General features: G+C 42.5%; 1 protein-coding gene across 1 annotated transcript in view; it reads left to right on the top strand.

Annotated features, from left to right (window-relative positions):
* Nucleotides 1-5,590: 5,590 nt before the first annotated feature.
* lama1 (laminin, alpha 1) overlaps nt 5,591-13,148 on the top strand; it is a gene marked incomplete at both ends in the record, with an annotated part of 40,945 nt that continues 33,387 nt past the window's right edge. Inside the window, 5 exons of the mRNA XM_080793826.1 lie at nt 5,591-5,663; nt 9,890-10,057; nt 10,802-10,926; nt 12,084-12,135; nt 12,365-12,555. Of these exons, the coding sequence (XP_080649952.1) occupies nt 5,591-5,663; nt 9,890-10,057; nt 10,802-10,926; nt 12,084-12,135; nt 12,365-12,555 (609 nt within the window). The remainder of the gene's footprint in view (nt 5,664-9,889; nt 10,058-10,801; nt 10,927-12,083; nt 12,136-12,364; nt 12,556-13,148) is intronic.

Here is a 13,148-nt window from a genome sequence, read left to right as displayed (position 1 = left end):
AACTTCTTTGCCTTCTTTTACTATTTTGCAAAACATTTTCTAATAGTTAAAATGGCCAGTCTTACAAGCTCACAGCATGTCATGTATAGATTTGCTAGTTGAACTGATGAAAAATGTTTCGCAAAATAGTAAAAAAAAAGGCAAAGAGGTTTAGGGATAAGGGGTTTAGCGGTGACGAAAATGGAGCCTAGTGTCTCTTGAATAGTTTATTTAGTTTTAGTCACATTTTAGTCACCTGGAATGTGTTGGTGCAGTCTAGTTTTAGTCGACTAAATATCGTAAGATTAAAATCTACAGTTGATTTAGTCGAATGTTGTACTGAAATGTATTTTGGGGGCCTTGATGTCGTAATGGCTGATTTTACACTTCTACACGATCTACAAGCTGATCTGCTCTTTTCAGCATGCGACCACGTGTAAAATGACTTACACTGGATCTCTTGTCCACTAGTCCTTTCCTAAAAATGTAGTCTATTTTTTTTTGTTTTTGACAAAATTGTCAATATATTTAGTCTCTTAGTTTTAGTCATCATAGCTTAGTTTTAATTTAGTTTCCATTTAGTTTTCGTCAGCGAGTCGACGAACATTTCTCGTCTTAGTTTTAGTCGACGGAATCAACAGTGCCACATAGGACACTCGATCTGTATACCGCTCTGCCCTGAAGAGCTCCGTGTACCACTTGAGCTGAGCGGGAGGTTCTGCCCAGTGTCCGTTGGGAGAAGCAGGATGAGCTGGCATGACAACAACGGAGACTCGAATAGGACTTGGCATTTGATTCAGCACGGCTCCACCTCTCTCTCTCCTCTGGTCTTTCATCTCACTTCATCTCTCCTCTCCTCTCCTCTCCCTCGCTACGCATTCGCTCTTGTTTCTCGCGTTCTCCTCTTTCACGTCTGAAGACAGATGGAAACAGATGGAGCGAGGGATTTGCATGAAGAAAAAGAGAGACAGACAGACAGACAGACAGACAGAGACACAGACAGACACACAGACACACAGAGAGACACACACAGACACACAGAGAGAGTGAGGGAGAGAGAGTATGAACAAGCACACACGCTCACTAATTATTCACACAATATCAGGTGTCTGAGTGTGTGTGTGTGTTCGCTTGTGCGTGTGTGTGTGTGTGTGTGTGCGCGCACATGCCATCAGGTAATATGTCCTTGGCATTTAACTCGGTACAGTCTGGTCAGTAAGCTTTCAACTTAGGAATCTCTCCCTTAAAGGACCACTTCACCACTTTACAACCTATATATCTTCATATAATAGGTCCTCACTAATAAGCATGAAAAAATGGCACGATTTTTTCATGATTATTAGTGTGAAGATAGGTTGAAAAGTGGTGAAGTGGTCCTTTAAGTTCACCCTCTGTCTCTGTATCTCGCTCTGCGTATCTCTCCGCGTGTCTTCCTATCTCTCTCTCTGTGTGTATCTCTGTCATATATGACCATTGTTGCCTGACACAATTTTCCGCTATGTCATATTTTCTTCTAACTCAAAGGCACATGTGTGTGTGTGTGTGTGTGTGTGTGTGTGTGTGTGTGTGTGTGTGTGTGTGTGTGTGTGTGTGTGTCTGTGTGTGTGTATAATATACACATGTACTAGCTCGATTACTCCATTGGGTAACAAGACAACTCACCCTTTTTGCACCTCCAAGTGAGTTGTCCGGACATCTCACCCCGAAAGTCCACGGAACGTACAGACAACTCACCCCGCCATGTCAGAAAGTGAAGACAACTCACCGGGGTGAGTTGTCCAGTATTCCTTCATTGTGGCATCTACCTAAAAGTGACGCTTCGGGCTCTCCTTCAGGCACAGCACTATAAGCTAGGCTTACCATACGTCCTCTTTTGCCCGGACAAGTCCTCTTTTGGGGGGCTGTCCGGGCAGTCCGGGGGGGTTTTATAAATTCCTTCAAATGTCCGGGGTTTTACACGTATCGCCTGTATATGTATCGCTATGCTCACAGACCATTCAGACCAATGTGTATTACAATGCACGTTCAATGGTTCGTAGTGGAAAAACACTGTGAGAGGTGGACTTTCAGCCCGAACCCCGGAATGTGTATTATTCATAACTCTGCATGGCTGCGCTGAGTCTGACAGCACTGTTCCCGACCGCAGAGCAGAGTAGAGAAAGGCTCGCTGGCTGCTCTGCTGTCTGCAGATAGACTGTTGTGCTCTCCGTGAGGAAAGCTTGACATAGAACTATCTCATCATCATTGACATGCAGAAAAAGTAGGCTACTGTTTTCTTAGCTTTGTGACTGACCAATGAGAAGCAGATTGTATTGTCTGCAAAGGAACTATGTGTCTGTCACAAATAAAAGTTCTGTCCTGCAAGCCCATGTCATGTCAACAACACAGACAAGGCAGCTGTGCGCGAGGTGAGTCCTGCAAATTAAATTGACCCAATATTATTTTGTACAACCTAGCAAAGCATAACTAATGGTTTGGAGAATAGGCTGGTCTCTCTTTTTACAAGAGATAAGCCATTGCATACAGGTTCTTAAACTTTTTAATTTCAAGGACCCCCATAACTCTGAGAGTAAAACCAGATGGACCCATAAGAGTCCCATTTGATTCCATTTGTACAGTATCAGAGTTAAAAGTTATAAAAGGGTCCATTTGGTTCCATTTGTACTAGTACACTCTCAGAGTTACTGACCTGTAAGGGTCCATTTGTACTAGTACACTCTCAGAGTTACAGACCTGTAAGGGTCCATATGTTACACTCTCAGAGTTACAGACCTGCCTGATCATGGGGTCGTTTGTGGGAACTTACTTTATTTGGAGTGTGGCCATCGTTCTCGTCACTCAGGGACTCTTAACGTCAGTTGCGTTAGCTTCATATGTACGTTTATTACCGTGGTCACTGGGTTTGTTCAGCCACTGCTGTACGTCTGCCAAAAGACTGGCAAACTGCCCTGTGTGTAAAAACGTATACCGTATACAAGGTCAAAGAATGATCTGACTGTTATACATCCATACGCTATTACAGGGAGGGGTAAGTTGATCCAAGTCGAGGGGCAACTTGGGCAAGTCGAACCACATGATATTTTAATGTTAAATCTTAAACTTGAACAGATAATGTATTCACTTATCAATAATAATTATTCTGTCCTCACACTTGTGTGTCTGTGCAGGGCTAGACAGATAGTGTACAACTCCAATAATAAAGACGTTTCTTGGAAAGAGTCATTTTTACTGTAGATTTTTGTAAAACTGTAAAATAAACACACAAATACAAGGATTTCAGAAACACACTCAAATGAAAACATGAAAACATGAGATACAAACAAATGAGCTACTACACTAATAACAGTTTAAGCTACAACAAATATTCTCTCAACTCAAACATTTTCTTTAACAGTTTTGCATTCAGTTTTACTTACAGACATATCTACACCAAAACACAAACGTTGGAGAGCTGTGGAGAACACTGCTGCATGCTTGCTTCTCATATGCCATGAGGGAATTAACTAAATTGCTTCAATTTCCCCTGACAAACCTAAACTGGACTATACCATCACCTGGAATATACCATTAAAAAAAAAAATGAAATAACACAAACCAACCACAAGGTGGTGCATAAGTCTCAACTAAAGAGGTCAGGGTCCAGCACAATAATATAATAACAGTTTTCCATTTTGCAAATAGTCTTATTTATTTGTTTATTTATTATTTAAACACTATTAAGACAATGAAATAAAGTTTGTTATTCAGAACCTTATATTTGCAATACTGTTAATACATGAATTGTAGTATGAATAGTGATTCCCATTGACTCAATTTACCCTCGGACATTGGCTCATCTTACCCATAGCCACTATTTTACAAAACAATGACTAGAATAAGCTATGTCAGACAATTCAATTGCTAAATGATTCACATGGTTCTATCCATTGGCAAATCATCAACATGTATGATATTACATTTTAGACCGTACATTTTGCTTTGTATAGCAGTCATTTTACATGACAGGTAAATTATGGATGCTAGCCTACTAGATTTAAGGTCACATGGCAACACAGGTTTAGATATAGTTTTCTAGATAAAGGGGGTGGTTCAACTTAAACGCTGGCTCATCTTACCTATGTTATTTTTATTGTCTATTTTGGTTAATTTGCTACTCATTGTTCATCTCTTCAATGTTGATGCTGCCAAAGTGTTCGGCTGTAATTTGTAAAGCACTATGCAAATAAACTGCATTATTATTGTAGAGAGACACCTGTGCCAGTTTATTGCTATAAGGCCTTCGCTAATATGAACCCATTTTGGGCGGGAACCCCTTTTGGTGTTTTAAGCATTATGTTATACTTTAGCTATTTTTGAAAAATCTTGAAAAGGGGCCCAAATCACAGCTGGCACATATAGGCATCACGTTACTACTTTATAAGCAATATATATGCTAGAATTATTAGAGATAATAGGCCTGCCAGTTGTAACAAAAATGGAAATACTCAAGTTATGTAAAATTACCTCAAGAGTGGACTTAAGTTAAGTGCAGTACTTTAGTAAATGAAGAGTTGTCAGAGGATGGACATAATGCAGATGAAACAAAAATGGCTCCCAGTGTTATGGATAAGTGGGGTTCTCACTCCTGAGCGAATACTGCAGGTGTCCTTCGTATCAGTTTGTTTACTTAAATGAACAGACTAGCTTGAAACATATACATTATTTTATTATTATTATTTAATTTGTTTTGTATTTATGGACATTTCCTGATGTTTCTTCGAAGATTTTGTTTGCCATTTGTGCTGCCATGGGGTTGTGGGGGGGAAGATATATGTGAATAATTGCTTTGAAAATACTATGTTGTAAAGAAAAATCAATAAACATATGTTTAAAAAAAAAGAAAAAAAAAAAAAAAAAGTTTGAAACATACTTACATACCTCCCCCGAGTTCGAATCCCGGGCATTAACGCCTAAAATCTAAAAATGATGTTTGAGAAGCTGCACAAGAGGATTTTCACTGATGCTTGTCAAGTTCAACATTGCAGACCCAGTCTGAGTGTAGTTACTAACGTTCACCCCCAGATGGAGCTAAAAGAAAGACTCATTCAACACACACACACACACACACACACACACACACACACACACACACACACACACACACACACACACACACACACACACACACACACACACACACACACACACACACACACACACACACACACACACACACACACACACACACACACACACACACACACACACACACTACACGGTTGACTCAGTCAACCATGCTTGGAAAGTTGCAAAGCTTGAAGGAGTGGTGTGTGTGTGCGCGCGCGCCTGCCTGCGTGCGCGTGTGTCACTGCAGAATGAATGAGAGTGGTCCATTAACAAGTACAACCCCCTACCCCCCACCCCTCCCACATGGTACGACCCAACCGGCAGGGGGGGTGTTGAAACAAAAGTTTTAGAGCCGAATGAATGAATGAGAGAGAGAGAGAGTTAAGTTTATCCAGTCTACCGTCAGCTCCCACTGGATCCAGTCGCATTGTTCCAGTTACAGTCTAGACCAGTATAGGCTGTGTATTTTCATAATACTGGTCAATATTCCCACAGAGAAGAAGTGATGCTCCTGCTTCTGCGAGGCGCGCTCCTGGCGAGCGTGCTCTGCACGGCGCGCGTGTGCGCTCAGCAACGAGGTAATACAAGGCTCAAACTCATCAATAATAATAATGATAAACTGATATTTGTATTGATCAATGCACGTTGATGATCAGAGGTCGATGTGTCAGGCCTCGTTGTGATTATAACCGAGGTGGATTAATCAGATCTCATCTATGCTATAGCCTATACTGCAGCGTGTGTAGAGAGAGGACCGCGGGTGGTTCACGTGTTTTAAATCCATCCAGTGTTTATTATATAGTTGATGAAGTAAACCGTTATGCTTTTGGCGTGCACTGCTTGCTGAAAAAATATGTTGTGACTGTCTGAGACAGTATTGCTGCATTTCTTTTCCAGCGAGGACTTTTCGGGCTATAGCCTTTTTATCTGACTTTTTGCCGTGATATACGAAAGCAATCATAATACTCGATCGATCATCAAATCAAATACAATAGCCTGCTCTATAGGCTACCTCTATGATTGTCTTACTCTTGATCAAGGGGGTGACCGGTGAATCCGTTATACGGGGCAGATATACAAATCAAAAACCTATAGCTCGATCTTGTCTTTTATATTTCTCAAACGCATTTAGTGGGTTTCTAAATTAATTTCTCTGCATCTACAGTTCATTCCATGCAGTTCATCATCAGCGGCGCAGAGCCTAATCATTAGGAATGCATTGACTGTGCTTCTTCCATTGTTTGATTATTTACTTCTTCCTTCTTTCCTCCACTACAATTAGCTAGTTATATTTAGATTATTAATACAAAACATACATTACATGATAACATTATGTTACAATATTCTGAGCCAGTATGGTTCTCAGTGCATGTTGAGACCTTTTTTAATACCTCAACAAAGGAAAGAAAAGAAAAAAGACCATTACTTCATCAAAAGTGACACAAACTATATAGGCATATAAAAACTACATGGTCAAACATTGGCCTAATTGTCAAATTTCTAATAGGCCTACAAGAAAGAAAGTAGCTGATCTTCAAGCCCACATCACCGCCTCAGGTGTTGCGAGTTTGTAGATCTGCTATAGTATTTTCCTGGAACTTCAAAAACAATGTACTGCCTCAACTGCATGCTACAATTTCAACTAAGTGCTTGTGTGGTGGTGGTGGGGGGTCCCCCAGTTCAAATAAGATTATTTAGCCTGAAAAGTTTGAGAAGCAGCACATATCAGGCTAAAATCGGCTGCAACATGAAAGTGATATTTATAAATTGATAATTACGATCCAATATCATGATTGTGAAATCCATCTTCTACATTTATGTTTAGTAGGCTACTGAAGGTATATTCTGATGACATCAATTATTTTTGAATACTCTTACAGTGATCAAGTAGAGTTTTTGAATAGGCTACATAACGTATTTTATTTGTAGAGTAGTAGGCCTGCAGCCCTACAGTATTTCTACGTTGTGTTATTGGTACTTTTAGTAAGACATCTGTGTCCCTCTTCCTCCCTCTGTGCAGTTTATTGATTCAGTTAACAGCTCTAGTAGTTTTTTATGTCATTGACATTGTTCTTTTTAACGTCAATGAGAACAGCTGAGTCAACACAAGAGCCACATTCAATTTATATTCATGACTTCGCTGAGAGAGAGAGAGAGAGACAGACAGAGACTCTTTGACAATCTTTTCCATGCCCCTTTGAGAGAGAGAGAGAGATTTGAAAACTATCTTTATATACATACACACATACCGGTACATACATACATACAAGCGGCACAGACACTCAATTCAATTCAAAGGGCTTTATTGGCATGAGAAAACATACGTTTACATTGCCAAAGCAGAAAGGCACAGACACTCACAGGCGGGCATCACCAGGGGACATCCCGTGGGTCCTCTGCCCAGCCAAGAGCGCCCGTCTCTGGGCAACGACCTCCAGGCATGGACCAGGGGCCTGGCCCTGGGGTCCCCCTGCCTGGAAGGCGCTTGGATTAAGAGTGTCTGCTAATTGTGCATATTAATTACCCTATGGTCACGTAATAGCAAAGACATTATCCTGGTTTTAATTTGATTGTAAAGTTGCATGGTGAGTGACATTGCTCGTTTCTTTAGCATGCCTAGCATGCATGAGCACATATACATTTCTTATGTTGTTTCTTGTTGGTCTATAATTCACTTGCTTTGGCGATTGTCTACGTGTGTTCCCCTTGTCAACAAAGAGATATAGGAACGTGCAGTGACATTAATAAGGAAATTGGCATGTGAAAACGTATGTTTACAAATTGCCAAAAAATTAAAACAATGACGTTGGTGTGTGTGTTAATGTAACCATTTATAACTGATGGCACAGACCCATATAAGGGGGTCCATTTGGTTACATTTCTCTTCAGAGTGTGGTTTCATTTCTAATCACGTTAAAGGTGAGGATTTCACCGCATGTGTGGAGAAGAGGGAGGTTTTCTCATGCCAATAAAGCTCCTTCAATGAGATAGAGAGTGGGGGAGAGAGAGAGAGATAAGCTAGTTTAGCTATATCATGCTAGTTTTCCTTCATTTGCAATGTTGTGACATAGCCCTGTTTACACATGTCTGTGCTCACTTTATTGTAGCCTACATGCATTTCTTAGTTTTTGACTTTCCTTGGCAATGTAAATGTGTGTTTTATCATGCCAATAAAGCTCTCAAGAGAGAGAGAGAGGGAGAGAGAGAGAGAGAGAGAGAGAGTTAATCTGAATAACAAAGACACGTTCTACTTGTTGTGATTCTACACATTCCATTCCTCTATGGTCCTTTTGTTATTCACCTCACACACACACACACACACACACACACACACACACACACACACACACACACACACACACACACACACACACACAACCCCCCACAGACGCCCCGACCCCCCCATCTGCTCTACAACCCCTCTGGTGCATGGTTAAGTTTGTGTGCGTGTGTGTGTCCGTGCGTGTGCATACATCCTGTGGGGTGTGAAGATGGATTTGTCACCAACGTGTGCACCAATGCGTGCACGTAAAACAGCAGAGGCGTCATTAAGTGGGCACACAATTCAATTCAAAGGGGCATAATTGGCATGGGAAAACATACGTTTACATTGCCCGAGCAAGTGTCAAAATAAAAAACTATCTAAAAAGTAAGTAAGTAAATACATGACATGTAGGCAAGGCCAGCTTGATCTAAACTAAAGCTTTGCACACGCACACACACCCACACACACACAATTAAATTCAAAGGGCTTTATTGGCACGAGAAAACATGTGTTTACATTGCCAAAGTGGAACAATACAATCAAAACGAAGTGTATATTTGAAAGTCAGAATCTCCAATAAATCAACGTACCAAGATCACCCGACGCAGATAGTGCAGGAACACACACGATGATGAGCCTTTAGGGTGGTTGTGTAACTTGTGTTCCATTTGATATCCTTCTCCTATCACAGTATAGTCTTGCTGCTGTGTTTGCACATTGTTTGTTTGAGTTAAGATTGTCCTTTGTTTTTTGGTCGGTCACGGTGCTCAGCTATTCTGCCACCACAGTGTATTCTCTTTGCAGGGCCAGATAGCATTCTAGTTTACTCTGCTTTTGTGTTGCTTCTTTCCAATGTGACAGATAGCTTTCCTTTTGCACACGCACGCACGCACAGACAGACAGACAGACAGACTCATTAACGCCTCAGTGTGTTATCTGTTTTTCTTTGCCCCGCATCTCATCACTTCATCACACATCCACATGACTTTACACCCCCTGGAGTGTGTGTCTGTGTGTGTGTGTGTGTGTGTGTGTGTGTGTGTGTGTGTGGGTGGGTGTGTGTGTGTTGATGCTATCTGCTATCATGCATTCACGCAGCTGATTACATAGATAGAGTAATTAAGGTGTGTGTGTGTTTACATTTCAAGGAGGCAATTCAAAGATGCTAATCATTGCCATAGGGTGGTGGTGGTGGTGGTGGGGGGGGGAGGTAGGGACACAGGCCTATGTAAACAATGCATTAACCTCATGTCCATGGTTGACCCGTAACTGTTAAGCGGTTTGAAGCCTGTTAATACCAACCGTTAAACGGTGAATATTATTTTATTGAATTGTCAGTGCTTACTCTTACTTAAAGTATTGAAAATAGTTGTTGTAGTGTGCTTGTGTCGATCTTTCTATTTCCACTACACAGTTTGGGTCCTGTAGGGCAAAACGTCTACTCTCTCTCTCTACACGGCGGGCTACAACGTTTTGGGAACCACTAGATGAGATAGATTGTAACCAACTCTCTCTCTCTCTCCCTCCCTCTCCCCCCAGGCTTGTTCCCGGCCATTTTGAACCTGGCCAGCCAGGCGGCGATCAGCAGCAATGCCACGTGCGGACAGAACGGACCCGAGGAGTTCTGCAAGCTGGTGGAGCACGTCCACCAGCGCCGCTACCAACAGAAGAACCTGCAGTGCAGGATCTGCGACGTCAACTCCACCGGTAATCTATCTGGTTCTAACTGGTTATCTTATATCTGTCCAGTGTGTCCGGGTCTGTCCATATAGGCTCATTCATAGTCTGGATTTAATCTATCTGTCCAACTGGTTATCTATATCTGTCCAGTGTGTCCGGGTCTGTCCATATAGGCTCATTCATATAGTCTGGATTTTCGGTGGTGAGGTGACCACCGGAGCTGAAATAAATAACGTTGAGCGGTGGTGAGTAAAAAAAACAGAGAGAAGGGCTGGGTAGAGCGGTGGTTTGCTCTTCACCGCGGCTCCGTGCCGTCATGTTGTATAGTTCGGTGGTCACCTCACCACCGAAAATCCAGACTATGATGAATAACGCTTATAATCTGTCTGTCTGTATGTGTGTGTCATCTCTTCCAGTGTTTGCGAGAGAAACAAGCAACCCTGGTCTATGAAAAGCGAGCCCTTTACCATTAAATATGTGCACACATTTATTTACCTGAAAATAGCCCATGGCATAAAATGATTTCAGACACGGGGGGTCTGCAGACACATATAATTGTATTAATTTGGTGGTCCTTGTCTTGAAAATAAAACCAACATTAGGACCCCCAAAAGATTTAATAAAAACCAACTACCAATATTTTACAAGCAACTTTACAGAAAAACAAGTCGCTTATAATATAAGCAGACATGGCAACACAGGTCTATTCCTAAAATGATGATGATGATGATGATGATGATGATGCTGATGTTTGTGTGCGTGGTCTTACAGCGCCGGGCACAGAGCGCCATCCAATCGACAACGTCATCGACGGCACCAACGGCTGGTGGCAGAGCCCCAGCATCTCTAACGGACAGCAGTTCCACTGGGTCACCATCACGCTGGATCTCAAACAGGTACGCACGCACGTACCCACACACACACACACACACACACACACACACACACGCAGGCACACACACACGCACGCACACACACACAGGCACACACACACACACACACACGCACGCACACACACGCAGGCAATGTCGATAACTGGCAAGAACACGATAGCCTAGTGTGGTTTTCCAGTGGTTTTCAACCCTTTTTTTTCATATCAAGGTCCATTGTTTATCTGCCGTTTGAGCCACACGGACCACCATCTGACGACATTTAGCCTCTCAAGACCCCAAAACGAAAGAGTAGTTTGTTATCGTTGGATGAGATTTTGTCCACAATTCCATGCTGTATTGATGTGGTGCCATAGCTATAGGATAAACGTGGTCCTCCACCATTTAGGTGGAGGACCACTGGTGGTCCCCGGACCACAGGTTGAGAACCACTGGTATACAACGGGTCTTTCCAGACATATCATTTAACCGTTCGTCAACCAGCTCTGCTGTTAGTTTACGGCCGCTTCTAAGGTGATCGCGTGATATGAGCAATCTGCGTGTGTGTGTTACCGACGCACTCGCGCACACACACACACACACACCACATGAAGGATGTGGTGACCCCAGGGCGTGTCCCTGTCTGTCTACAGTCGACTGACTCACTGTCTCAGCATGCGTGCGTGCGTGCGTGCGTGTGTGTGTGTGTGTGTGTGCGTGCGTGTGTGCACGTGTGTTCTCTCACTCAATAATTTTGCTTCTTTCTTATCTCTACCCGTCTCTCGCATCGCAGACAGTATCAATGAATTATTACTCGACAAAAAAAATATATATAAAGAAATAAAACTCGAATAGTGCATGCTTTTAAACATACATACAGTGTAGTATTTAAATGCACAAATGTACATTTTCGTTTGTAATACCAATGTCCTACTGCCATTCTGAAAAGTTCCCCCAAAATTCAAATGCATTTAGGAAACAGTGAACATTGTCGATCCAGTTAACATACAGTAAGTTATACTGGTCAGCTGTGGTTGTACTGGTCAGCTCCCAGTACAACGGTATAGACTCTAGAGGACTGTACTGGTCAGCTCCCAGTACAACAGTAGAAGCTCCCAGTAGCAGACTGGTGGTAATTGAGTGGTCTTGAGTGTTGAATCATTCTCTCTCTTTTTCTCCACCAGCTTTTTCAGATCGCCTATATCATCATCAAAGCTGCAAACTCGCCACGACCAGGTAACTGCCACCACTTCCTGTAAAATAAATGCAAACAGAAAAACAAATTCTAACATTCCAATGTTCAATGCAAAAAGAAAAAAAAAAACAACCCCACAATTAAATCGTTAATCGCAAATCATCTGCGTGACAATTTAACGTCAACTTAAATCTGAAATCGTAACTCTTCCCGCAACGGTCACCGCTTTACTATAACGTCAATTCTTTTCATCCTACCATCGTCTTCCAGGTAACTGGGTCCTGGAGCGCTCGGAGGACGGCGTGACCTTTGACCCCTGGCAGTACTACGCCATCAGCGACAGCGAGTGCCTGAGCCGCTACAACATCACGCCGCGCCGCGGACCGCCTACCTACAAGAGCGACCACGAGGTCATCTGCACCAGCTACTACTCCAGGCTGGTCCCGCTGGAGCACGGAGAGGTAGACCACTCTCTCTCTCTCTCTCTCTCTCTCTCTCTCTCTCTCTCACTCTCTCTCTCTCTCTCTCTCTCTCTCTCTCTCTCTCTCTCACACTCTCATATTAACCCATTCAGAACCTGAGACCAGATTCTACAAATGTCTTCTATATAATCTAAATCATGACGGTTTTCTGAAAAATCTCTGTTTCTGTATATGTCAGTGGTGCTCAAACTAATTTCAGATCAAGGACCCCCAAAAATGATATGTAAATTGGCCGCCGACCCCAATCTGAAAATATGATGTCCCCCCCCCCCCCCGAAGCAAGGTTTTGAGTTAAAAACGTTCGCTGTAAAAGAATATATCAATGATGTGCACACATTTTCACGATTCACGATTCACGATTCACGATTCACAATTCAAAAATAGCAGATCTACAAGTTGACTATGGCTGCCCGGGGGGGCGTGGTTATAAGCACAACCCGCCTTGGATTTGAAATGTCATGTATTTATTACATGCGGTTCGCGGTTGGCGTAGAGTGCAGTCTATCATAAACCATATAGGTCAGGACATAAATCACGGTCTTGTGCAATCAATGTGTTCGTGCGTTAACCGG

Source organism: Protomyctophum bolini (assembly GCF_963924005.1).
Source record: "Protomyctophum bolini genome assembly, chromosome: 21".
Taxonomy (NCBI): Eukaryota; Metazoa; Chordata; class Actinopteri; order Myctophiformes; family Myctophidae; genus Protomyctophum; species Protomyctophum bolini.
This window is presented reverse-complemented; position numbering and strand designations above follow the sequence as displayed.